General features: G+C 47.0%; 1 protein-coding gene across 1 annotated transcript in view; it reads left to right on the forward strand.

The window, feature by feature from the left end:
- The first annotated feature begins 6940 nt into the window (after nt 1-6940).
- The window catches only part of LOC148506456 (uncharacterized), a 59913-nt gene continuing 40641 nt past the window's right edge, over nt 6941-26212 (forward strand). The window contains 2 exon segments of the mRNA XM_088446716.1: nt 6941-8770; nt 8939-9080. Of these exon segments, the coding sequence (XP_088302842.1) occupies nt 6941-8770; nt 8939-9080 (1972 nt within the window).

Consider the following 26212-nt stretch of genomic DNA (forward strand, 5'->3'; position numbering starts at 1 on the left):
TATCCGATCTAGAAGGATAGAGAACCAGCAGGAGACAAAAAAAAACTAACATATAATAATAAATGTAGTTTATGTACACTAGGTCAGAGCGATGTTATTGAATATAGGAAGGCTTGTAGGGTGTAGAGCCTAACTGATATGAAAGGAGGTACCTTACATGGACAGATGTCTACCAGAACAGCTGTTAATGAGTTATGGCAGGTGCGTGCTGTTGCACAGTGTGCTTGTCACTCTTCTAAATGGCTTTGAGACAAGAGCATCTACCTCTACCCAGAAAAGTAGAGCAAACCCTTACCTGTGAGCGACCAAGGCCACCTGGTTATTATGTAGACTTTTACTGATCCGATTTCCAATATCTTCATGCAGGCAGAGTACCAATAGTTTCCTTAGGTCGCCTGAGACTGTACGCTTTAAAACTTGGTCCTTAGACTGGAGTTGCGTCAGTAAAGGCCTTCGCCCTGTGTAAACAAAACTAGCAGAGTTGTTAGTGGAGACATTTGTGGTTACACCAAGAAACTGCAGTCTATGACTCACAGAATGATAACAGCGTAAAAGTAGAAATTCTCACGTACACACGTGGGTGGAGAAGAAGAACTCTTAGTCTAAGGAACTGGTTCAGAGGAGAAACCAGACCGTACTATTTTGAATTGGGATGGCTATAAACAAATATTAAAGGAGAACGGAAACCCTCCCCGAAGGGGGGAACAGAGACTAAGATATACTTTAATTAATGCGTGGAGTGGACAGAGCAAGCTAGTCTACCATCTCCTTGTTTTAAATCCATTCAATATATATTTAATATGGCCCCCAAATGTACAGTATGCTATGTATGGGTTCTAATCTATGTGTTAGGAGAGAGAACCAATCATTACAGTAAAACATAATGCTGTATTTTACTTACTAGAAGCATAAGCATTGTTATACCAACATTTCATAAAGTCAAACGTCTGGAATGACCTGTAGAAAAACTTAGGTAATAGGGATCCCAACTTGAAGGAGGGTGAAATAATAGATACATTTATGATTTTTCAAATATCAGTGAAGGCTTGTTAAAAATTATCTCTAGTGATAAGACTGTTGAAATAAAGTCTATTGGCCCCCATACACGGTGCAATTCAAAGTTGGTAAGATGAGTTGTATGACTGCCATTGAAATTCTTCCCTTTAAATTTTTCATGAGATGTGGTCAAATGGTGTACGATTAATCGTTAAGGGGCCTATCCATCAGCAGATGTATTTCTGAGCGATGAAAGACAAAAGATATCCCTTGAAAATACCTGTGGCTGTGCTGGATGATATCTGTAATGTACATGACAGATTTTGGCAAAAGACAAACGATGAACGATATCGCATGACATCTTTCAGGGAGTGGATTTATTTCTCTCCAGCGCTCTGTAGCTGCTGCTAATATCTTTTGTCGTTCGTCGTTTGCCACATATAAACTACCCGATATTTCTAATATCTGGCAGCTATATGCGATAATTCACCAACATGTTGGAGAGACGAAAGATTAAATTTATCGTCCGCGGGAGTGCGCATCTGTCATCGTTCAGGGTCTATAAATTAGCAGATAACGTGAACGATATATCGTTCAATTTATCTGCTAATGGATAGGTCCCTTTACGATCATAGGATAAAGATGCATAGAAGTGTATCACATTGTACTCAAAAGATCATAGATCTCTCTGCAAAACCATCTGATCTGCGACCCAACTAGAGGACAGCGGGGGGGGGACGCACATCGGGGTCGCAGAACACACAAAAAACAACTATTCTCATAAGATTGGTCTGTACAACCTGTCGAAACTGTCCATATCGGGTAAAAAATCTTACCATGTATGGGCACCTTATCACCCCAGATGGGACCTGCATCCACAATTCCTGACCTAGGTCAGATAACCGTAGATAGTGTTGAGCTCAGTTATCAGTTATCTGCAAGCAATTAATGTTGAATTGTGATCAGACCCCTTAACCGCAGAGATATTTGCCCCTGCTTAACCGCAGAGATATTTGCTCCTGCTTAACCGCAGAGATATTTGCTCCTGCTTAAACGCGAAGTGGGCAGAATGGGAAGAATTTTACCGTGTATTGGTGGGTCCGCGCGGTGGGAGCGGGGCCTAATGACGCAATTCTGAGAATCGCGTAATTAGGCCCCGACCCCTCCTGTAAATATCCGTCTGTCACGGTTAATTCCAGTGAGGAGGAGGGGCTTAATTACGCAATCTGGTTGGTCCCGCCCCCAACTCTGCCCACCTACTTCTCCCCATGCTTCTCCCAGGGATTAGAAATAAAAAGTCGGCAACCCTGCCATAGAGTAACTAGCAACACGCAGTGTCACCTAGATGAGACGCAGGCTGCTCCCAAGGTCACTGAAGCATATTGAAGCAGGGGAGGGGACATGAACCCGCAGCCTGGGCCATCCCAGCAGTAGGACTTACGCAGGCTTGCCTACCCTCCTGATTTGGCCGGGAGCCTCCCAATTATTGGGTGCCGCCTCCAGCCCCCTGGAAAGACAGGCAAGCCTCCCGGAAATCGCCATCCCTCCCTACCCCCGCGCAGAGTTAATTATCAAAACCCCTGCAGTGGGGGGGCCCAGTTTACTCCGGCATTGTGAGGAGGGGGCGGAGCCATGATGATGCGACAACGCCCCCGGTCCACCCCTGCAACAGCATTATCGTGCGGCCACGTCCCCCGCTGTAAGCTGACATTCAGCTCCCTCCCGGAAGGAGGGAGCTGAATGTCACCAAGTATGGACTAACGGCATGCGCCAACCTGCACAGGGGTATCTCATAGGCAGGGGCATCTTAAGACAGGAGGGGGCCCGTGTGCATGCCCCGTGTGGGGCCTCCTCCTCTCTCCCCGGTGACTGACAGCCGACTGACGCGGCTGGCCAGCCACCGGAGCATTAGTAGACTCCGGGCACTAGAGTGTCAGCCGACTGATGTTCCTGGCCAGCCACCGGAGCATTAGTAGACTCCGGGCACTAGAGTGTGCCCGGAGTCTACTGCGCATGCGCAGAACACCGAAAAAATGGCCGCGGCGGCCATTTTTCCCGTGTTCTGAACAGCGCTGACACCCGACGCGGGACCACGGGCAGGTAAGTTTAAAAAAAATATGGGTGCAGTGTGTGCGGTGCGGGGCCCCCGCACACACTGCACCCATTATAGATACGCCACTGCTCATAGGAAACCCCGCATAAATAAAAAGGCTACAGACTATAATATATATGAACACGCATACGCATGCATACATATATCCACAATACATTACTATACATTTAGCAACCTGTCATAGGAAGAGTACCTGTGACAGAAACATAGTGAGGCTGTAGCATAAGTTTCTATACATAGTAGGGGCAGCGCCAGAAGGACTCCTAATAACTCACTGTCATGAATAGACCTGGCGCCACACGGCGAATACAGTGCAGCACCAGCCTTGCATCATCTTAACTGGCGCTGTAGTGCGCACAATTACTGAGAGAGGCTGCGAAGAAGGTGGCGCTTGCTCCTACTCCTGGGAGCAGTAATGGCCGCCGGACCTAAGCCCCGCCCCCTCACCACGGGGAACAGAGCCCCGGCGCTCATGTGATAGCCGGCTTGCTCGCCTGCTTTAAGGGTCTATTTACTAATCAGTGTTAGGAGACAGAGTGAAAAGTGATAAGGTGCCAGCCAATCAGCTCCTGTCACTTTTCAAACACAGCCTGTGAGATGACAGTTGGGAGCTGATTGGCTGGCACCTTATCACTTTTCACTCTGTCTCCTAACACTGCTTAGTAACTAGACCCCTTACTCCTCCCCTGCACCAGAGGCGTAAGTTCAACCAAGATGCCCGGAGTTATAATTTGGTGCCCCCATCACAGCCGCTGACACTGTAATGTAGATAGATGAAGGCTGCAGCTGATGGTCTGACATTGAGCTCTCCACTAGTGTATGGTGATTTCTCAGGTGCCGGGAAGGGGTGCCATGTATTGGGCGGCCATGACGGTACACTCTGGGTACATAGTTGCAGCCCTGTGTGGGGTGAATATGTTGTGGACGATGGAGGAGGTGCCCCTTAAGAGCTGGAGCCCGGTGGCAAGCGCCTCCATTGTCTCCCATAGTTCTGCCCCTGTACTGCACTCCCCCTTAGTCCAGGACACCCATACAGTTACTGTGGGCTCCTGAGTCTCCATGAGCTCAGTATGGCATCATTAAGGAGATGGAGGAGGGGGGGGAGGGGGACCGCAGGTTAATTCATCTCAGTCCCCTGCTAGTCAGGGGAAGAGGCATACTTACCAGCTGCTAGTATCAGGACTGCAGGTGGGCAATGTGACATGGATACAGCCTCTATATTAGAGTCAGGGTGCCTGGGACTTGGACACTCACTCTATAATAGTGGCAGCAGGTCCCTTGATGCTTCCATGTAGCAGCCAGCTGACAGATGCTCCCTCGGGCACAATTCTCAAACTGGGGCTTCTGGGGGAGGAGTCACTCACACTTAAGATTTAAAGTGCCAGCTCCACTCATCCACCCATCTATACCCAGTGTCTTAATCTCCAGTGTCCCCTGGTGGATGCAGGAGAAAACTTATACACTGGTCTACAGCCAAAATGCCTCTGAAAGAAATGTAGGGGATTTTTCTTTACTATTTATGGATCAGGAGAAGAGAACTTTTGAAGAATTGTTGACCAGGATATAGACAGTTCTGGAAATCTCTGGCAACATTGTTTTACATTTTGTGGCTACTATTATACTTCCTTTAGGGCCATTTAAAGTGTAATTGTTTTTTTTTAATTTCGTATTGTTACATTTATATGGTTCGACTACTTGATAGTAAAGGCCAGGAAAATATAAATTTTTTAATTTTCACCAGGAAGATCTATATTTACATTTTATCAAAATAAATTCAACATGTGCACCAAATAGCCGCTGTCACCATATCTGACTGCAGGATTCCCATCACTTATATACTTCCATCCAGCAATATAGGAACCACAGGCCACATACCAGCTGTTCAGTGTATGTCACCACAACCCCACACGTTTCACCACCAACACCCTCCAACAGTATTTCTGTGATATAATGCACAAAGTAGTGGCCTGACACACACACAGAGGGGGAGATGTATGACGCAGTGACACACACAGAGGGGGAGATGTATGACGCGGTGACACACACAGAGGGGGAGATGTATGACGCAGTGACACACACAGAGGGGGAGATGTATGACGCAGTGACACACACAGAGGGGGAGATGTATGATGTAGTGACACACACAGAGGGGGATATGTATGACGCGGTGACACACACAGAGGGGGATATGTATGACGCGGTGACACACACACAGAGGGGGAGATGTATGACGCAGTGACACACACAGAGGGGGATATGTATGACGCAGTGACACACACAGAGGGGGATATGTATGACGCAGTGACACACACAGAGGGGGAGATGTATGACGCGGTGACACACACAGAGGGGGAGATGTATGAAGCAGTGAAAAGAGTGGAGCAGTGTGCCAATGGGGAAGTTACCCATAGCAACCACTCAGCTTTGAGGTTGCATTTATCAAGTGCATTCTATAACATAAGAGTTAGAAGCTGGTTGCTATGGGTAACTTCCCCACTTGATACATCTATCCCTCAGTGTCAGAAGTATACATTTAAGTGCTGTTTCTGATAACAACATATGACTCTCTTCTGTGTACATACAATATGCATTTATAGTATATATACAGTCACACAGGTAACACTGTATAGATACACACCACGCTGACATCTCCTATATACACAGACAGGACTGTGGTAGAACCTCCTATTACCCAGTGATGTGAGGGGCTGGTGATTCTCCTCCATCACATCCTTGTATCACTCAGACACATCCCCTGGTGTTACTGTATAATGCCCCATGGAAGGGAAGCTAAGTGAGTCTATGATAGTGGATCTATCACACATGGTAACGCTCTTCTGGCCATCACTGGTAAGAACAGAGGGGATGGTGCATTAAGCAGTGAAAAGAGTGAAGTGGACCAGTGGAAAGTCGCCCATAGCAGCCAATCAGCTTTGAGGTAGCATTTATCAAGAACACTCTGTAAAATAATTGGTAGAAGCTCATTGGTTGCTATGGGCAACTTCACTCTTTTTCTTGTAATCTATAATGGACTTCTGACCTATCCCTGAGTGCTCCGGGAACTGGGGCCATAGCTGTCATAGACTTGAGCACTGTAGCTGAAGAAGTGCATTTTCTTAAAGCACATGTCCATCTCCTGTACATAGGATCCTTTAGAGGACCTCCATCTTCTAATGCAGGGATGGGGAACCTCCTGCCCAGGGGCCGTATAAGGCCCCCGGAATCATTTGGTCTGGCCCTCTGAGCTTTTTTCTGCTACCCTCATCTGGCTAGCAAAGTGCCTAGAATGGCACCCCGCAGCCAGAATTTATGCAGCAGTGCCGCCTGGAGCGTCCTTAGGGTGCTTAAGACAGTCACACCGCTGCCCTTACAGCTCCCTGGAGCATCCTCAAGATGCTCCAGGCATTGCTGTAATCACCAGCGATTGTGGCCCCGCCCTCATGTGACATCACATGGAGGGGTGTGGCCTGCACCGGTCGCGCAAATAGTGTTAAATATATCAAAATGGCCCTCGGCAGAAAAAAGGTTCCCCGCCCCTGTTCTAATGTAATAGTTGTTCGAGTAGGCAGAATGGCTGCATCAATTTGCAGGTGCAGAACATTTAGGAGTTTCCTCACTCTGAAAGGGACTCTAACGATTAAGTCTTATCTTTTACCCCTGATGTATTATATTGGTTTTCCTCATTTGCTCCCTATAAAATGGATATACGCAGCTGCATCTGACTCTGAGTCAGCTCCTATATATCTTCCCAGTGGGTGTTTATTTTTTCCTGTTATTTTTTGAAATGAATGAGGGGTTAATGCTGTGGAGCGAATTGGACAATTACATTTTATGACTCTAACCTCTGTGTTTTTACCGACAGAATGTTCTAAAGATCCATCTACTCATATTACGGAGGAATCTGTCTCATGTGATGGAGGAAATCTCACCAACAATGACAATTATACACCCACATATCATACACAGTATACATCTACTCATACTAAGGAGGAATCTATCTCATGTGATGGAGGAGACCTCACACACACTGACATGTATACACCCACATATCATACACAGTATACATCTACTCATACTAAGGAGGAATCAGTCTCATGTGATGGAGGAGACATCATACACACTGACAATTATACACCCACATATCATACACAGTATACATCTACTCATACTAAGGAGGGATCAGTCTCATGTGATGGAGACCTCACAGACACTGACATATATACACCCACAGATCATACACAGTATACATCTACTCATACTAAGGAGGGATCAGTCTCATGTGATGGAGGAGACCTCACACACACTGACATGTATACACCCACAGATCATACACAGTATACATCTATTCATACTAAGGAGGAATCGGTCTCATGTGATGGAGGAGACCTCACACACACTGACATATATACACCCACATATCATACACAGTATACATCTACTCATACTAAGGAGGAATCAACCTCATGTGATGGAGGAGACCTCACACACACTGACATGTATACACCCACATATCATACACAGTATACATCTACTCATACTAAGGAGGAACCAGTCTCATGTGATGGAGGAGACCTCACACACACTGACACTTATACACCCACATATCATACACAGTATACATCTACTCATACTAAGGAGGAACCAGTTTCATGTGATGGAGGAGACCTCACACACACTGACATGTATACACCCACAGATCATACACAGTATACATCTATTCATACTAAGGAGGAATCGGTCTCATGTGATGGAGGAGACCTCACACACACTGACATATATACACCCACATATCATACACAGTATACATCTACTCATACTAAGGAGGAATCGGTCTCATGTGATGGAGGAGACCTCACACACACTGACATGTATACACCCACAGATCATACACAGATTACATCTACTCATATGAAAAGCAACTGCATTCCAAATATGTCTTGCTCTGGAAGTGGAAAATCTTTTACTCTTAATTCAGAACTTGTACATCAGAGAATACATATAGGTGAGAGGCCGTATTCTTGTTTAGAATGTGGAAAAGTGTGTAGAAGTAATTCACACCTTATTATACATCAGAGAAGTCACACAGGTGAGAGACCGTATCCCTGCTCAGAATGTGGGAAAGGGTTTGCTACTAATTCACTACTTGTTATACATCAGAGAATACATACAGGTGAGAGACCATATTCTTGCTCAGAATGTGGGAAAGGGTATCAAAGTAATGCATACCTTGTTAGACATCAGAGATGTCATACAGGTGAGAGACCATATTCTTGCTCAGAATGTGGGAAAGGGTTTGCTACTAATTCACTACTTGTTATACATCAGAGAATACATACAGGTGAGAGACCATATTCTTGCTCAGAATGTGGGAAAGGATATCAAAGTAATGCATACCTTGTTAGACATCAGAGAATACATACAGGTGAGAGACCATATTCTTGCTCAGAATGTGGGAAAGGATATCAAAGTAATGCAGATCTTGTTATACATCAGAGAATACATACAGGTGAGAGACCATATTCTTGCTCAGAATGTGGGAAAGGGTTTGTTTCTAATTCACAACTTGTTAGACATCAGAGAGTTCATACAGGTGAGAGACCATATTCTTGCTCAGAATGTGGGAAATGTTTTAAAGAAAAGTTGAAAATTGTTAGACATCAGGTGAGTCACACAGGAGCATCCAAATATTCCTGCGCTGAATGTGGGAAAGGTTTTATATGTAAATCCGAACTTTATCAACATCAGAGAAGTCACACAGGAGAGAGACCATATTCCTGCTCGCAATGTGGGAAAGAGTATAAAAGTAAATCGGATCTTGTTGTACATCAGAGAATTCATACAGGCGAGAGACCATATTTGTGCTTGGAATGTGGTAAAGGGTTTACAAATAAATCAGATCTTGTTAGACACCAGAGACGTCACACAGGAGAGAGACCGTATTCCTGCTCAGAATGTGAGAAAAGCTTTACACGTAATTCATTACTTGTTAGACATCAGACGAGTCACACAGGAGTGTACCCATGATCTTGCTCTGAATGTGAGGAAAGGGCCTTATAGTAATCCAGAACTTGTTACACACAAAAGAAGTCACACAGGAGTATACCCATATTCATTTTCTGTGTAAGAAATGTTTTGCTTGTTTGTGCTCCGCACCGCGGAAAATGTGCGCAATAATAATAACAATAAATAAACACTGCACCAAGCCCGGAGTGTGATTTTCTTACTTGAAGCTTATGACTTTGACTTCCCAGCATGTTATTCATATATGGCATATACATGGTTCTTTACCACATTTTCCATGAATCCCTTCTAAAACCTTCTTGTCATTAATCATTTTTCTCCAGTCCTCCTCCACCACCCGCTATGAAGATTTGGCACCAAGAGGAATATATAGTGTAAGCAAATTTTGCCTTCCAACATGTCCAGGGGAGTACAATTCCTTGTGGATTGGAAGGCATGGCCTGGGGAGAATGTTCTATGGAGAAAACCACCAACATTCATGGCTATCCAATTCTCAAACTCTTCCATAAACACAAAACACTACAAAACACCAGATAACACAAAGTCCGTCCCGAGTACATAAAACACACAGATGTTCCTCCTCTAACGTCCTCAGACACTTAGCTATATCTGTATGCCTGTGGACACCATTATCCTTTGTGCAGTGTCGGACTGGGACAGGAAGGGCCCACTGGGCAATAAAATGGTAAAGGACCACTTCCTGCTGCCATGGCATTGAAGGGACATGGTGGTCTGCCAGAGAAGGTGTGACCAGCCAATATGAATATCGTTCCTTTCCTACGTGTAATAAATGACTATGACTGATTCTGGATTCTCAATCTGTTGCTTGATTTGAGAATGGATCTAGTTCTGCAGATTTTTTCAAATGAGACCCAATGTGTTATCTATACTATAATTTGCAATCTATTAAAGGTAATGATGTTTATTTTATCCTGTACCCTCTCATGATTTTGTTTTTCTCTCTTTTGTACCCTGAATAAACCTTAAATAAAAGATAAAAAAAAATATTCTAAATTTATATCGATGTAACGCGTTAGTCAGTGACGTCAGAAATCGTACTTTGAAATATTTTTAATTTTTATCATTGGATGTTGTTTGGGGGTATTCCAATATAGCCATTAGTGTAACAGTAAGTTATTTATGTTTCCGAGCAGTTGTTTTATTCCCTTCCCAGCAGATGGACGTAACCACAGGAATACATCAGTGTAAACGAAGATATCAAACAAGAATCTCCAGGAGAAAAAACCCTAAATATACATCCAAAAACTTCACAGTGCAAACATCTGATGCCTCTAATCGTGAGGAACGTTCTCCGAGTCCTGACAGCTCATATATTGTTACTTGCTGAAAAGGTCAGAGAGGAGATAAATGTTCCCAACCTGGTAATGGTCTTACCCATAATTGTAAATCAATTGTTATAAGGAGGGAATGTAGAAAAATATAGAAGGGATGGGAAAAGGAATGAAATAATACACCGTACCAGGGCAACAAAAGGATCCAGATTAAATGATAATATCTAAGATAAAGTAAAAAAACAGGAGAGACCAAAACAAAAATATCTGATATATTAGTGACACGATGTCAGTATAAGGGTGCACCCTAGGAGCAGGTAAACAATACTCAGTAAAAAAGAAAAAGACAGAACTCCAAGTAGGTGGGGCACACCTTAAATAATCCTAAAACATAACTTTTAATAAATATCTTTAAGATGTAAATGTCTCTAAACAATGAGCAATAGTTAAAAAGGTATATACAAAAACACAAATTACAATACAGATGTGAAGATAACATGCATCGAAAAGTGTAATAAGTGCATATATGGACAACTAATGTGAATATCCACCAAGGGGTGGACAATATTGGTGACAATATAACAAAACAAAACATACAGGACAATTCATAAGTGAAGTTACACTTAAATTAAAAAATGCACCATGAAGGCAGACCATAAATCTTATTTATCATAAATATGAGAAATCAAAGAATTACTGAGGCGTCCCTCAATATACTGGGAAAACGAGGCAAATTCCTATGTTTCTAAGATAAAATGCAACTAGAGAGGTGTATATCTAGAAAGGAAAATAAATGACCGTGCACTTAGATACACTGAGATCTGCTTTGACCAGTCATGTAAACATCAGACTGGTGATGAGAGCCCTGTGCAATGCCACAGGGAAAAACACTAGCAGGCTGTTTCTGCTGCCAGCGTAAGCATGAGTCTCAGATCCTGTTGCTAGGCAGCGCAAGAACTGGAAACTCCGCAGCGGCTGGTGAGAGAACAGAGAGGTAAGTGAAAGGCACCTGTTAGAAGATAGTTTCCCAGTGGTGTCTAGATCTGCAGGTGCGGGGGTCCCCTGTGCGCACAGAGGTACGCTGTGAGCAGGGGCCTGACGCGCGTTTCGCCGGGGGCTTTCTCAAAGGAAGCTCGTCTCGTGGCTGGTAAACTGGAAGTAAATACTTCCGGGTAGACACTGATTGGATAGTTAGTTTTGATTGATGGTCACGGCTACCAATCATGTGTGGTGTTCGGGCACTTTCATTAAGGAGGATGTAATAATCCAGATAAACAAGTGTATCTACTTCTCTTAATCGGAGCTAAGTGCTCAGTTATTAATTGACACACAAAACAGTGAAAGAACGATTTAGGAGATCAATAAGATATAGCAGGTTCACCATCAGATATACTAATGATATTAAATGCATGTCCGCTTTATAGCATTTGAAAATAGAATTTAGAACACTAGTCTGCATTATAGTAAAACTAAAGAACAAATTTATTGGTGAAAAAATATATAGGTATCTGACATTACAGAAAAGATTGAAATAGAGCAAAATAAAAATAATACCACCCTATTAGATAATCGCTAATTAACGAAATATGATACCAGGTGATACATAGTATTTGTATGTAATCTCTATCAGTTCGCTTAGTCACAAAAGCGCCTAAGATTAATCAAAGGGACAAACCACAATTAATAGTTGACACACATCATAATGAAAGAACGATTTAAGAGATCAAAAGCATGTAGCAGGTTCACCATCGAACATTCTAATGATATTAAGTGCATGTCCGCTTTGTAGCGTATAAAGTGGGATTTTGAACTAGATATTTGACATGACAGAAAAAATAGAAGTAAAACAAAATACAAATAATTCCATCCTTTAGATAATCGCTAATTAACAAAGTATGGTACCGAGTGATATATAGTATGTATATGTAGTCTCTTGCATATCCATTAGTTATAAAAGCGCCCATAGTTAGTACTACCTTTGTTACTTTGCTAGAGACTTCGACCAGTGGGCAAATTACACCAAGCTGCGCCAACTCACTTCCACCCGCTGTACACCGCTAAGCGTGTCTGCTAACGTCCACAACGAGGACACAAAAACAGCCTATGCAAATTTCTGCTACCCGAACACAATTGACACAAGCTCTGTCCTTATAAGCTTCCTACTTTGAGTTAATTTCAACTGGTAGCATTTAAGTGTACAACTTACCCTTGCCAGCGATTTCCTCCAACGCACCCCAAGTCACAATCACGGCTAACACCACCGTGCGGTCTGATCACAGTGCCCAGAGAACCTAACTGATCAATGGACTCTGTGATTGCTATTGGGAGCTGACTGAAAACCTCTCTCTGGTTTTCGCTGAGAACAGAAACCCCTGCTCTCCTGCCAGTATACCTACTCGGTAGTAGTTGCGCCTCGTCAGATGCCTACCGGGTCTCCCTGTTCACGTACCTAACGGGGGGAACAATATTTTCCTCGTTCCTTCTTTATCACATCACAAGCATACAGTCACATTCATATCCCTTTGTTTTCTGGCCAGAAAAATGCTTCCCCACGTGGCAATGCCTATCCTGAGATTTTAACAAGCGATACAGACTATCTATCAAAACAATTGCTTGAACATGTGGCAGTACTATAGGGATGACGCATACGCTATTTGCGAATCGCCTACTGCAGCGCAAAAGTGACAGTAATAGAAACAAACTTTTCTCTCTTGTCCCTGGTTCTAATCAGCGTACCTTAAATTACACAAAAACGGATATTCGGTTTCACAACACAGAGTACAAAACAGGTTTTAAACACATTGCGTTCTTACCTGTATATGACATGTCCACCCTTTGATGAGGAACCGAAATCTGTACATATTGCGCAATTCCAGGTAACATGATCTCAGTTGCGAGCCCCCATCTATTGAATCCTAACAGTCGCTGTTGCAAAATAGTCGCTATATTGTGCTGCTAGTCGCTTTAGAAAGAATTGCTTTCCAGTCCAATCGTGTGGTTCCGAAGCACAAAAAGGTATTTATGTAAAACATTGAAAGAATTAACAATTAGAATAAAAAGCAATAAGATACTATAAGTACAGCCGATACGTATGCAATGCGCTACTGGTCCAGTATGCAGTATTTCAATCCTGAATTCTGCGGTCACCGTCACCCAAGGATATGGAGAAATGTCTGCCCACTGCCCCAGCTCACAAGCCTATATTTGGTACAGATTTCAGAGACAACAAAGGCACAGAATAACAGATGCTTATTGGTTCTTGCTTCAGGTCACTCTGTTCATTGGTTAGTTCATATGGTGTCATCAGAGGTATAGCTCAGTTTTCCAACAGCTCCTTTGTGTAGTTTTCCCGCTGAAGAACTAGTTAAACTGGCTACAGACACTTCATACAAAATGGTAACAAGCTAACCAATGGTCTTTCCCTCTGCATTTAGAACACTGCTCTGCGCATAATTATTTGTTACAAATTGTATCCTTATGTGGCCATTACACACACACACACAGACGTACACCTAAAACCTGTTTCCCAAGTGTCGATTTTTACTCGCCATCAGACAATAGATGACTAGATCGTCAGATAATAATTGTACAGCAATCATAACCAATAATTTTACTTTGACACTGACTAGCTAAGATAGCTAGTAAATCATTCCATAACTGCTTGCTAAGTTGGCTGCTGAACTATTCCGGCCCCTGGATCGCCTGGCTTAGGTGGTCTGAAAACCAGTCAGGCACCAAAAATGGCTGGCTAAGGAGGTCAAAGAACTGTTCAGGTACTGCAACGGCTGGCTGAGGTAGTCAAAATATGGTTCTGGTACCAAAACGGCTGGTTAAGGTGGTCTGAGAATCGTTCCAGAGCCAGAATGGCTGGATAAGTTGGTAAGTTAACTATTATGGCACCCAAAATGGCTAGCTAACATAGGGCCTGATTCAGACCCACTCGCGAGCGGCTGTCCGCTCGCAAGTGGGTCGATGTTATGCACTGAGCATGCGCACGACGGATGGAGCTCCGTCGTGCGCATGCGCCAGACGCGACGAGCGAAGGAAAGTCCTTCGCTCGTTGTGTCCGATCAAAGGGGGCGTGCTGTCAATGTTGATTGACAGCACGCCCCCTTTGGTGGGCGTGCCGGGGGCGTGCCTCCCTGACGGGGGCGTTCCCACGGGAACGCCTCCCGTCAGAAGCCGGCCCACTGACATCACTAGTGATGTCAGTGGGAGTGATTTTGGCTCTAATAGAGCCAAAATCACTCCGGAGCTTGCGGTTGAAAACCTCAACCGCAGGCTCCGGCTCGCAATTTCGATGGTCGCGATGGTCTCGACCATCGCGGCCATCACAAAGCACGCTCGTATAGCCTGTGGGTGGTGACCCACAGCTATACGAGCGTCCAGGAGGACGCTCCATGAAAATGGAGCCCGGCCCTCATTCAGAGCGTGCGCTCTGCTCAGAGCGTACGGCTCTGAATGAGGGCCATAGTTTGTTTGTTAAGATTATGGCAGTGATGGTGACGCTTTTTTGGTCGAAAGTGGTGATGGTTATTCCATACCTGGTTAACCTGTTGATTAACATGAAGTCCACCTATTTTCTCCAGTCCCATTTTTAATTCATAATAGAGACCCTAGAGTACAAGGCTGGGTGATAACTTACCCCAAGTCCCATGAGAGTTCAAGGTGAAACAACTTTTAGATGCCAATGTCTCCAAGGCTTGTCCACAGTTCTTGCTAGACTAAAAATGTTTTTTTTCTTGAGGAATGCTGTTGGGACAAAAGCATATGACAGCCATGTACCCTAAAGATGGGTGATGCCACAAAACCCCATACATGGCATGCTAAATGTGCTAATTGTCAGGGTTCGGCCTAGGATCGGCTATCTCTCACCTCCGTGCTGGCTTCCCCTGACTTTCTTGTGGTCAGACGTCTGGTGCAGTGAGGGGTGAGATGCTGAGTATTCTGCCTTAGGTGCTTTTGCGGACTTCCATGGTTGGCTGTGTGTTTTGGGGATCGGAGTTCCCATCATGGGCGCCGCCATGACAGTTCCTCTCATGTGACAGTCCTCCTAATCCTAACCAATGGTAGCATGATCTCAGTCAGCTGACGCTGTGCTCCAATAATATGCTACCCCTGGGTATAAATCTGCCCCCAGAACTTCAGGAAGATGCTGTTCAATTTTGCTGTTCCAGTGACTTGTGATACTCACCAGTGTTACTCTGTGCTATTCCTTCAGAGAGTTGCTTCAGCCTGCTCACAGTTCTCCAGTTTCCTATATTAGCTTCCATGCTAACCCTTAGACTGAGATTTTAGCTCTCTCACAGTACTTTATATCTCTTTCCTGTGTGTCTTTGTATTTATGCCTGTCTTCTCTCTGTGTTTCACTGTGCTAATCACTAGTTAGCTCACAGCTGGACCTCCCAGCAATCTCCCAGTATTTGCCTTTGTCCAGTAGCAGCATTTCTGTCTCTCCCAGTATTTTGCCTTTGTCCAATACCAGCATTTCTAGCTCTCCCAGTATTTTGCCTTTTGTCCAGTACCACCATTTCTAGTTCTCCCAGTATTTGCCTTTGTCCAGTACCAGCATTTCTAGCTTTCCCAGTATATGCCTGTCTTCTCTCTGTGTCTCACTGTGCTAATCAGCTCCAGAATCTGTTGCAGTTCCTGTACGTTTTCCTGTGTTTCCAAGCAAGCCTGCGACTGGGATTACTACATGTGCCTGTGTCCACTTCTCTCCGTGTCTTGTCTGTGCAGCCAGCACCCACATTTCTAGCATTCCCAATATATTCCCTGATTCCACTCTGCTCTTGTCTGTGCAATCCCCAGTGTATGTTTGTGTTTTCGGTGCTAATCAGCACCTGAAAATTTAACTATTTCCAGTCCATGCCTAAGTTGTAGTATCCAGATTCTTCCCATTTTCTAGCATTCTGTTCACCTCCAGTGTTCTAGCATTGTATATAGTTTCTGGTCTTCTGCCAATCCCAGGTACCTGTCCAGAGGGCCGCAACCTTCTCACTTGGTGCGGTGAAAACCAAATTCCAATTGGAGGGGTCACTGGAGAAAGCCACCAAATGAGTTAGACTCCGCGCCTCTGGGCAGGCCTAGCCAAACCTGGGTTCGGCCGCAACTAGGAGACCTAGTCCAGTCACTCCCATAGTCACCCGAACCCTCCGGTTCACCGTCCTCCACAGAGGAACACTTGCACCGGATCGTGACACTCATCAGGTCCCTCTGATGCTACCACATTGATGGCGCCCAATTTTCTATTGGGGCAGGCACATCACACTTCTGTGACTTTAGTCTTATGGGCATGTGACTACTGACATCACAGAGCCAAGCTGTTCAAACAAGCTATCCCAATTTATACTCCACAATTACTGCAAGTTGGCAGTGTATATAGCTCACAACGGTACTATGTCTGTGGCTTGGGTATTGGCGGTTTGTTTTTTTCTGAAAACAGGGATGCCTATATGGACAGAAGAGGACAGGAACCAAGGGGTTGGTGAGTATGGATTGTTTTTTACAGGTGTCGTGGATGCTATATGTTAAAGGTGGGAGGTGGGTGCACTGACTGTCAGTAGGGTTGAGGCATCTCCTCTAGGAGATTTACAGGCGCTGCCTGTCGGGGATTAGAGGTCCTCCGGACAGATTTTCCGATTTCTGGACTGTCTAGAGCAGTGGTTCCCACTGTGCGCTGTGGCACTCTGGGGTGCATCAGGACACTTGCAGGGGTGCCTCAGGTTGGTGGTCCAGCACCAAATCAAATTATTTATGGTCAATGTAATGCAAATGTGTGGACAAACAGAAGCTCAAACCTGTCCACCACCACATAACTGACCCTAAGGATGACAGGTCAGCACAATTTACTTCACTTTACTACATTTTTTTTCGGAATTTCTCAATAACAAACGTTTGGCCTAGGGGTGCAGTGAAAACAATGCTGATACTCTAAGGCGCCCTGATTCAAAAAAGTTTGGGAACCTCTGGTTTAGAAGAGTCCTGGACGGGTGGTAACCATAGCCCCACACCCTGCTGTACAATGCAGAGAGCCGCGATGACATGAATGTGGCACCACATCCCCTTTGGAGAGGGTTCCTCCTCAAGATTCCCCCAGAGGGGCTGTTACAGACGTCGGCATGTATGACACAGCTCCCTCCCTTACACATACCCGTGTCCCCTTCTCCTCCTGTATGTGCCGCAGTGACGCCGGTTTGTGTTATCACTTGGCCAACAGGAAAGTTTGTGTCTCTGCGTTACTACATAATAACCTATAATAAGAGAGAGAGACAGCGAGAGCTGCAGCACATAACACATACATACATGCATGAGATGTGCTGTACTGTGGGGCTGCTCTGTACTCACTAACAGGAACATTCCCAATGATAACATATATGATGGCAGCTTAGGTGACAGCTGTGTATAACACAGAGACCTCTTATCACATCCTATCTCTGTCACATAGCTCCTGTTATTATTACACCAGGGGCAGCCACCCCAGCTGCTGGGGAACTACACATCCCAGCATGCCCTGCCACAGTGCTGCTGTTATAGGGCATGCTGGGATGTGTAGTTCCTCAGCAGCTGGAGTGCCACAGGTCACCTGCCCCCTGATGTAGAGATCAGACACTGACCACAACACAGATACATTACACACATCACCAGCAGGAGAGAATCATGGGTAATATTGTTTTCACATAACAGCCAATCAGTAGCAGCCACACAGACGTCTTATACAATAAATGCGGCACAAATATTAATTCTCGTTACGTGATGTCTCCTGTGCAGGCGCCATTTTGTGTAAGACCGCTCATTTTTCACAGTGTATAATGGTCTTCAGGAAAATGTCCGAAGTATATACAGTTTTACATATCTATATGTATAACCTCTACTATTTGGTTTTAAGTCCTCCTCCTTTATGTCTGATAACAAATGTACACATAGAACGTTTTTTACTACCCAGAGAGAGACCAGACCACCAGCACCTGCATATAACATCTCATTATTATCAGGTGTAGTGTTATATGTGACCTGTGTATAGTGATCAGCGTGTGGTACGTGTGACCTGTGTATAGTGATCAGCGTATTGTATGTGTGACCTGTGTAGAGTGATCATCGTGTGGTACGTGTGACCTGTGTATAGTGATCAGTGTGTGGTACGTGTGACCTGTGTATAGTGATCAGCGTGTGTTACGTGTGACCTGTGTGTAGTGATTAGCGTGTGGTATGTGTGACCTGTGTGTAGTGATCATTGCGTGGCACATTTGACCTGTGTGTAGTGATCAGTGCGTGGTACGTGTGACCTGTGTGTAGTGATCAGCGCGTTGTACGTGTGACCTGTATATTGTGATCAGCGTGTGGTACGTGTGACCTGTGTGTAGTGATCAGCGCGTTGTACGTGTGACCTGTATATTGTGATCAGCGTGTGGTACGTGTGACCTGTGTATAGTGATCAGCGTGTGGTACGTGTGACCTGTTTAGCGTGATCAGCGCGTGGTACACGTGACCCGTGTAGCGTGATCAGCGCATGGTACGCTTGACCCGTGTAGCGTGATCAGTGCGTGGTACGCGTGACCTGTGTAGAGTGATCAGCCTGTGTGACCTGTATGTGTGACCTGTGTATTGTGATCAGCGTGTGGTACCTTTGACCTGTGTATAGTGATCAGCATGTGGTGCGTGTGACCTGTGTATAGTGATAAGCGTGTAACCTGTGTATTATGATCAGCGCGTGGTACGAGTTACCCGTGTAGCGTGATGAGCGCATGATACGCGTGACCTGTGTAGAGTGATCAGTGTGTGACCTGTGTGTAGTGATCAGTGTGTGGTACGTGTGAGCTGTGTGTAGTGATCAGCATATGGTACGTGTGACCTGTGTATAATGATCAGCGCGTGGTACGTGTGACCTGTGTGTAATGATCAGCATGTGGTACGTGTGACCTGTGTGTAGTGATAAGCGTGTAACCTGTGGATTGTGATCAGTGTGTGGTACGTGTGACCTGTGTATAGTGATCAGCGCGTGGTACGTTGGACCTGTGTAGATTGATCAGCGCGTGGTACGTGTGACCTGTGTGCAGTGATCAGCGCGTGGTACGCAGGGCCGCAACTAGGGGGGGGCTGAGGGGTCATGTGCACCTGGCGCACACCGGGCACACACTTTTCTGTGCCGGAGGTCTGCAGATAGAGACCTCCGGCTGTGGTGCGCGACGGACATTGAATATCGGCGGAAGATCCCGCCCTCCCTCCTGCCGTCGGAAGGTAGGGTGAGCGCTCGGGGGGGCGGAGAGTCAGTGAGAGGGGCGGCAGTGCTGCACTGGGCGCACTGCCGTCTAGCTACAGCGCTGTGGTACGTGTGACCTGTGTGTAGTGATCAGTGTGTGTTACGTGTGACCTGTGTGGAGTGATCAGCACATGGTACGTGTGACCTGTGTGGAGTGATCAGCGCGTCGTACGTGTGACATGTGTATTGTAATCAGCGTGTGTGACATGTGTATTGTGATCAGCGTGTGTGACCTGTGTATTGTGATCAGCGTGTATGACCTGTGTATTGTGATCAGCGTGTGGTACGTGTGACCTGTGTATAGTGATCAGCGTGTGGTACCTGTGACCTGTGTATAGTGATCAACGCATGGTACGCGTGACTCGTGTAGCGTGATCAGCGCGTGGTACGTGTTACCCGTGTAGCGTGATCAGCGCGTGGTACGCGTGACCCGTGTAGAGTGATCAGCGCGTGGTATGCGTGACCTGTGTCTAGTGATCCAACGCGTGGTATGTGTGACCTGTGTATAGTGATCAGCGCGTGGTACGTGTGACCTGTGTGTAGTGATCAGCGCTTGGTACGTGTGACCTGTGTGTAGTGATCAGCGTGTGGTACATGTGACCCGTGTATTGTGATCAGCGTGTGGTACGTGTGACCTGTGTGCAGTGATAAGCGTGTAACCTGTGTATAGTGATCAGCGCGTTGTACGTGTGACCTGTGTAGAGTGACCGGCGCGTGGTACGTGTGACCTGTGTATAGTGACCGGCGCGTGGTACGTGTGACCTGTGTATAGTGACCGGCGTGTGGTACGTGTGACCTGTGTATAGTGACCGGCGCGTGGTACGTGTGACCTGTGTAGAGTGACCGGCGCGTTGTACGTGTGACCTGTGTAGAGTGACCGGCGCGTGGTACGTGTGACCTGTGTATAGTGACCGGCGCGTTGTACGTGTGACCTGTGTAGAGTGACCGGCGCGTGGTACGTGTGACCTGTGTATAGTGACCGGCGTGTGGTACGTGTGACCTGTGTATAGTGATCGGCGTGTGGTACGTGTGACCTGTGTATAGTGATCGGTGTGTGGTAAGTCTGTATTATCGGGGCGCCGCACCTTGCCTATTTTCAAAGTGCTGCAATGCACCCTGGCCTTATGGTGGCTCCCCGCTAAAACAGCCATACAAACCCACAGGCCGCAGTCTGAATGAATAGATGCCATGTGCTGCTTCTCCCGATATCACCTCCCTCAGGCAGCTCTGTTTTGGGATTTGAACGTCAGTGTTTGTTGTAGTCGATTTGAATTTTATTATTATTATTATTACCACCAGTTATTTATATAGTGCACACATAAAGTCCCTGCCCCAGTGGAACTTACAATCTACATTCCCCATCACATGCTCACACACAGACACACAAGGGTTAATTTTTGTCGGGGGCCAATTAACCTACCAGTATATTTTTGGAGTGTGGGAGGAACCCGGGGCACCCGGAGGAACCCACGCAAGCACAGGGAGACTATACCTACTCCACACAGTGCTGTGGTGGGTATCGAACCCATGACCTCAGTACTGTAAGGCAGTAATGCTAACCATTACACCGTCTGTGCTGCCTTTATGCGACTGTTAGTAAATGAGGGGATCCTGTAGTGGTCTTTGTGAAAGTATTGATGTTCGATTTTGTAGACGATTTTGACTTTAGTAAATCTCTGAGTTGCAGAATCTAGTGAAAATCACCAACAAATACATTAAAAACACCAAAATCGACCTTTAGTAAATATACCCCTAAATGTGAGTCTACAATTGTAACCGTGTGAGACTGAGGGGTAAATCATATTCCAGGTATTATCTTCTAGAAGGTGCTAGATAAATGAGGAGTAGAATCTGATTGGTAGCTATGGGCAACATCACTTCTTAAATAGAATTCCCATCTTAGTAATTTTACCCCTGAGAGTCCTATTTATCACATTTCATTATTTACACAGTCAGGCAACAAATGACCAATGCTTCAACAGAATAAAAGCTTAGCACGATAGTGTAAAGTGTGCGATAAATCAGAAGATCCATCCGCAAAAAGAATGTATACTCTGTGGTGTTTATTAATTCTTCTTTCTTCTTCAGGGTCCATAGGGGGTCCACAGGGTTGACCTTGGGGTATAGCTGGATCCACGGGCACCACGCAGTTAAAGCTTTTGCTGCTTCCAGGATGCACTTGGGTCCATCCTCCTCTATACCCCGCCCCCGAGCCACAGGCACCTCAGTTTTAGTTGGTGCCCGGCCGGAGTCGGGTCACCCTGGCGCGGTGGGGCTGCATATGCAGCCGATAAGCTTTTTTTTTTTTTTTTTTTTACTACTTCAGAGCAGCAGCATCAGACTGTCCATCGGGACGTCCACGCTGCCGCTCCAACAACCCCGCTGGTGCTGCGACGCCAGTACTGATCTGGGGATCGCAGCGGGACCCCGGAGTCAGTACTAGCAGGGCTCCGGGACCTCCCACAGACTGCTGCCGGAGTCACGGGGACAGGTAAGCCGAGGACAGCACAATGCGTTGCCCGCGAGGAAAAGCAGTCTCTCACCGCCGGTCTCTGGGGACCGGCGGCGCTAGTAGTGGCGGCGGGCTCCCCCTCTTCAGGTATACTCCACGTGACCGCTGGACCACCAGGTAGTAATGGCTGGAAGGGAACCAGCGTTCCTGGGGTAAATCACTAGCCAGGGGAGGCAGCCTTCTCTAGTTTAGCGGCTCCTCCCCTCAGCTCAGCGTGCCTTCTCTCATGTGTGCTGGCGTCGCTGAGCTGCTCCTCCTGCGGCCACTCCTCCTCAGAGCTCTCCTGGGCCATCTTCTCAGTGGCAAACGGAGATCTCACAGGCGGTGCTTGGATCGGTCCCCCTGTGTACCTCTCCCCTGCAGAAGGACAGTGTACACAGCACTATAGCCCTCCCAGACACTGAATCTGGGAGGTTGATTGTAGTGAAAGGTGCAGTGAGTATTATCTTCCTGCATGGTATGTGACTTTTGCTAGTGCTGCCTGTCTGTGCTAATTTCTATTAACTGTCAGATTATACCTATCCCTTTCCTTCTCCTACGGCCTGGCAGGTGTGTGGGGGAAGGGCGTTTTTCTGTGTACCTCACTTATATAAATCAAAGTATTTGTGAGGTCAGTCACATACAGTGGTGTGCTACACAGTACCATATTGTGGGCTGTTGTGTGTTGCATACTTGTGAGTGCGCAGGTGTTATACGTGTCACCTCTTCGTTGTGATACATATTTTTTTTTTTAAATTGTGTCATGTCTGGTGAGGAGATTGAGCTCTCTGTGGCTCCTGTGTTGTTTTCTTGCAGATGCTGTTCTGCAGGAGTTGATAGGGTGGATTTATCACAGGACGGTCTGTGCGGGCGGTGCCAGCTGGTGCCTGGTCCCTCTAAACCCCCTACGTCGCAGGATCCTCCTTGGGTGATGTTTTCGCAGGTGCTGGCGTCGATAGCGGACCGTTTAGCAGTCCCTACTAGGGCATTGCCCCAGCCTACCATCCCCCATTCTCCGGGTATTCTGCAGTTACTGCAGTCTCTCCCCGGGTCTCAGACTGTGGGTCCTTATACGGGGTTGCCTGTGTATGTGCAGTCTCCCCCAGTGACGCAGCAGTCCATGGTGCCCTTTCAGGGGTATCCTCAGGCGGTTCCTCCACCCTGGGTGGATGTACGCTCCAGCTCTGTTCAGAGTCTGTCGGCCTCGTCTTCGGCTTTTCAGTCGATATTACAAAGTGACATGCCCCCGAAGGCGTCCACGGACACGGACGTGTCTTCAGATGACGGAGAAGTACATGAGGACACAGACTCGGATACCATGGCCCAGGAGGTGGAGACTAAGTCCTCCATTAATGTGCCGGCATTGGTTAGGGCGGTGCAGGCCATCCTTCACATAGAGGATGATGCATCGGCTCCTAGGTCGAAGTATCCTAATTTTAAAAAGGCTAAGGTAACTTCGAATGTTTTTCCCCTGTCTGACTAATTGACGGATCATGTGGCGGGGGCCTGGCAGTTGCCCAGTAAGAGATTCAACCACAGAAACGGTTGGCATCCAACTATCCTTTTCCTGAGGTTCATTGCAGGAAATGGGAAATCCCGCTTGCGGTGGATTCCCATGTCACCCGCTTAATTAAAAGCGCTACATTGCCGTTACCGTCTATCTCCTCTCTGAAGGATCCCACGGACAGGAAAGTGGAGACTTGTTTAAAGTCTATCTTCTCTCTCTCAGGGGCAGTGGCCCGTCCGTCCATGGCCATCTCTTGGGTGGCTAAAGCCGTTGAGAGCTGGGCCAACGCATTAGAGGATATTTTTCCAGACGATGCTCCTGATATCCAGAGAGCGTTAATAGGACAGATGAGAGATGCGGATTCCTATATTGGGGAAGCATCGTTAGATGCTAGCCTGCTGACCTCTAGGGTTTCGGCTGCAGCTGTGTCTGCTCGTCGGTCCTTGTGGCTACGGTCCTGGAGATCTGATGCAGACTCTAAAAAGGGCCTGGAGGCCTTACCTTTTAATGGGGAGTTGCTATTTGGTCCAGACTTGGACAAAATAGTGGATACTCTGGCTAAATCCAAGTCAGCCTTCCTCCCTTCGGCTTCAGCACCTGCTAAGATGAGGAGCTCCGCCTTTCGGGTTCAGGGTAAGGCAAAAGGTCAGTCCTTCCCGAGGCAGTTGGCGACCAAGGCCGCCTCTAAGCCCAAGAAGCAGGCCTGGAGTGCTAGGCGCCCTTCTTCCAAGCAGGAAGATAAACCTTCTGCCTGATGGGATGGGCCTCCCTCTTGGGGACCCCAGAGTGGGAGGCCGACTTTTTCAATTTGCCCAGTGCTAGCACAATACCACCACGGATGCCTGGGTTCGAGAAGTGGTTTCCCAGGGGTATGCCCTGTCTTTTCGGCACAGACCGCCCAACCAGTTTTTCTGCACGAGTCCTTCTCAGGACAAAACCAAAGCTTTGCAGATTCAGGAAGCTATAGAGTCCTTGCTGAAAGCAGGGGTCATTGTTCCCGTTCCTCAATCACAACGTGGGACGGGGTACTACTCTACTCTGTTTCTGGTGCAGAAACCCAATGGTTCTCATCGCCCTATCCTCAATTCGAAGTCTCTGAACAACTTCCTCAGAGTTCCCCAATTCAGGATGGAAACGTTACGTTCCATCATTCTGGCGATGGAACCTGGGGATTACATGGTCTCCCTGGATATCCAGGACTCCTACCTCCATGTTCCGATAACACCTTCTCACCAGCTGAGGTTTGCTATCCTACATCATCACTACCAGTTTCGGGCGCTACCCTTTGGCCTCTCCACGGCACCAAGGGTATTCACCAAAGTGATGGCGATCATGGCCGCCCATCTTTGGAGCCAGAATGTACGGCTGCTGCCGTATCTAGACGACGTCCTTTTGCTGGCAAGCTCTCCGGAGGTACTGCTTCAACATCTCCACCTGACAATCGCTTGTCTGCATGCACACGGGTGGTTGATAAATGGAGAAAGTCCTCCCTGATTCCATCACAGCGGATGGTTCATTTGGGAGCCCTGCTAGATTCTCGTCAGCAAAGGATCTTCCTGACTCCGGAGAAGGTCTCCTCCCTACAGCTGCGTATACACAGTTGCCTCAGCAGTTGCCGCCTGTCGGTCCATTCGGCAATGAGAGTTCTGGGGTCCATGGTGTCGGCATTCGACATGGTGGAAGTTGCCCAGTTCCATTCCAGACCCCTGCAGGGGCTGATTCTATCGGAATGGAACGGGTTGCCTCACCGGATCCGGTCTCAGATGCTGGTGTTGTCCCTGGAGGTTTGGCAGTCTTTGGCTTGGTGGCTTCAGACAGCTCATCTAGTCGAGGGGCGCCCCTTTTGGATCCCGGACTGGGTCCTGCTCACAACAGATGCCAGTCTCCGGGGTTGGGGGGCAGTAACAGGCTCGTTGTCACTTCAGGGATGTTGGAGGGCGGAAGAAGCACTTCTCCCAATCAACATTCTGGAACTGCGGGCAGTGTACAGGGCCCTGCAGTCGTCCGGCATCGCTCTTCAAGGAAGGGCGGTTCAAGTTCAATCCGACAACGCCACCACGGTGGCGTACATCAACCACCAGGGAGGAACTCGCAGTTGGGCTGCGATGTCGGAGGTGTCTCGCAACCTTGCTTGGGCGGAGTGCCACATTCCAGCAATCTCGGCGGTCTTCATCCCAGGAGTCCTCAATTGGGAGGCGGACTTCCTCAGCCGTCACGACGTGCATCCCGGGGAATGGTCGCTTCACCCAGAGGTATTTCAGCTACTTGTGGACAGATGGGGGCTGCCGGAGCTGGACTTGATGGCCTCCCGTCACAATCACAAGTTGCCCGTGTACGGGTCAAGGACAAGAGACACAGGCGCAAGTCTGGTGGACGCGCTGTCGGTGAAATGGACGTTTCAACTGGTGTACCTCTTTCCTCCGATATCCCTGCTGCCTCGGGTCCTGCGGAAATTCAAGCTGGATGGCGGCACCCCGTGCTGGTGGCTCCGGCGTGGCCCAGACGTCCTTGGTACTCCGATCTGAGGAGCCTC

The sequence above is a fragment of the Taudactylus pleione genome, unplaced genomic scaffold (assembly GCF_031769625.1).
Source record: "Taudactylus pleione unplaced genomic scaffold, aTauple2 ptg000403l, whole genome shotgun sequence".
In the NCBI taxonomy this organism is placed as follows: Eukaryota; Metazoa; Chordata; class Amphibia; order Anura; family Myobatrachidae; genus Taudactylus; species Taudactylus pleione.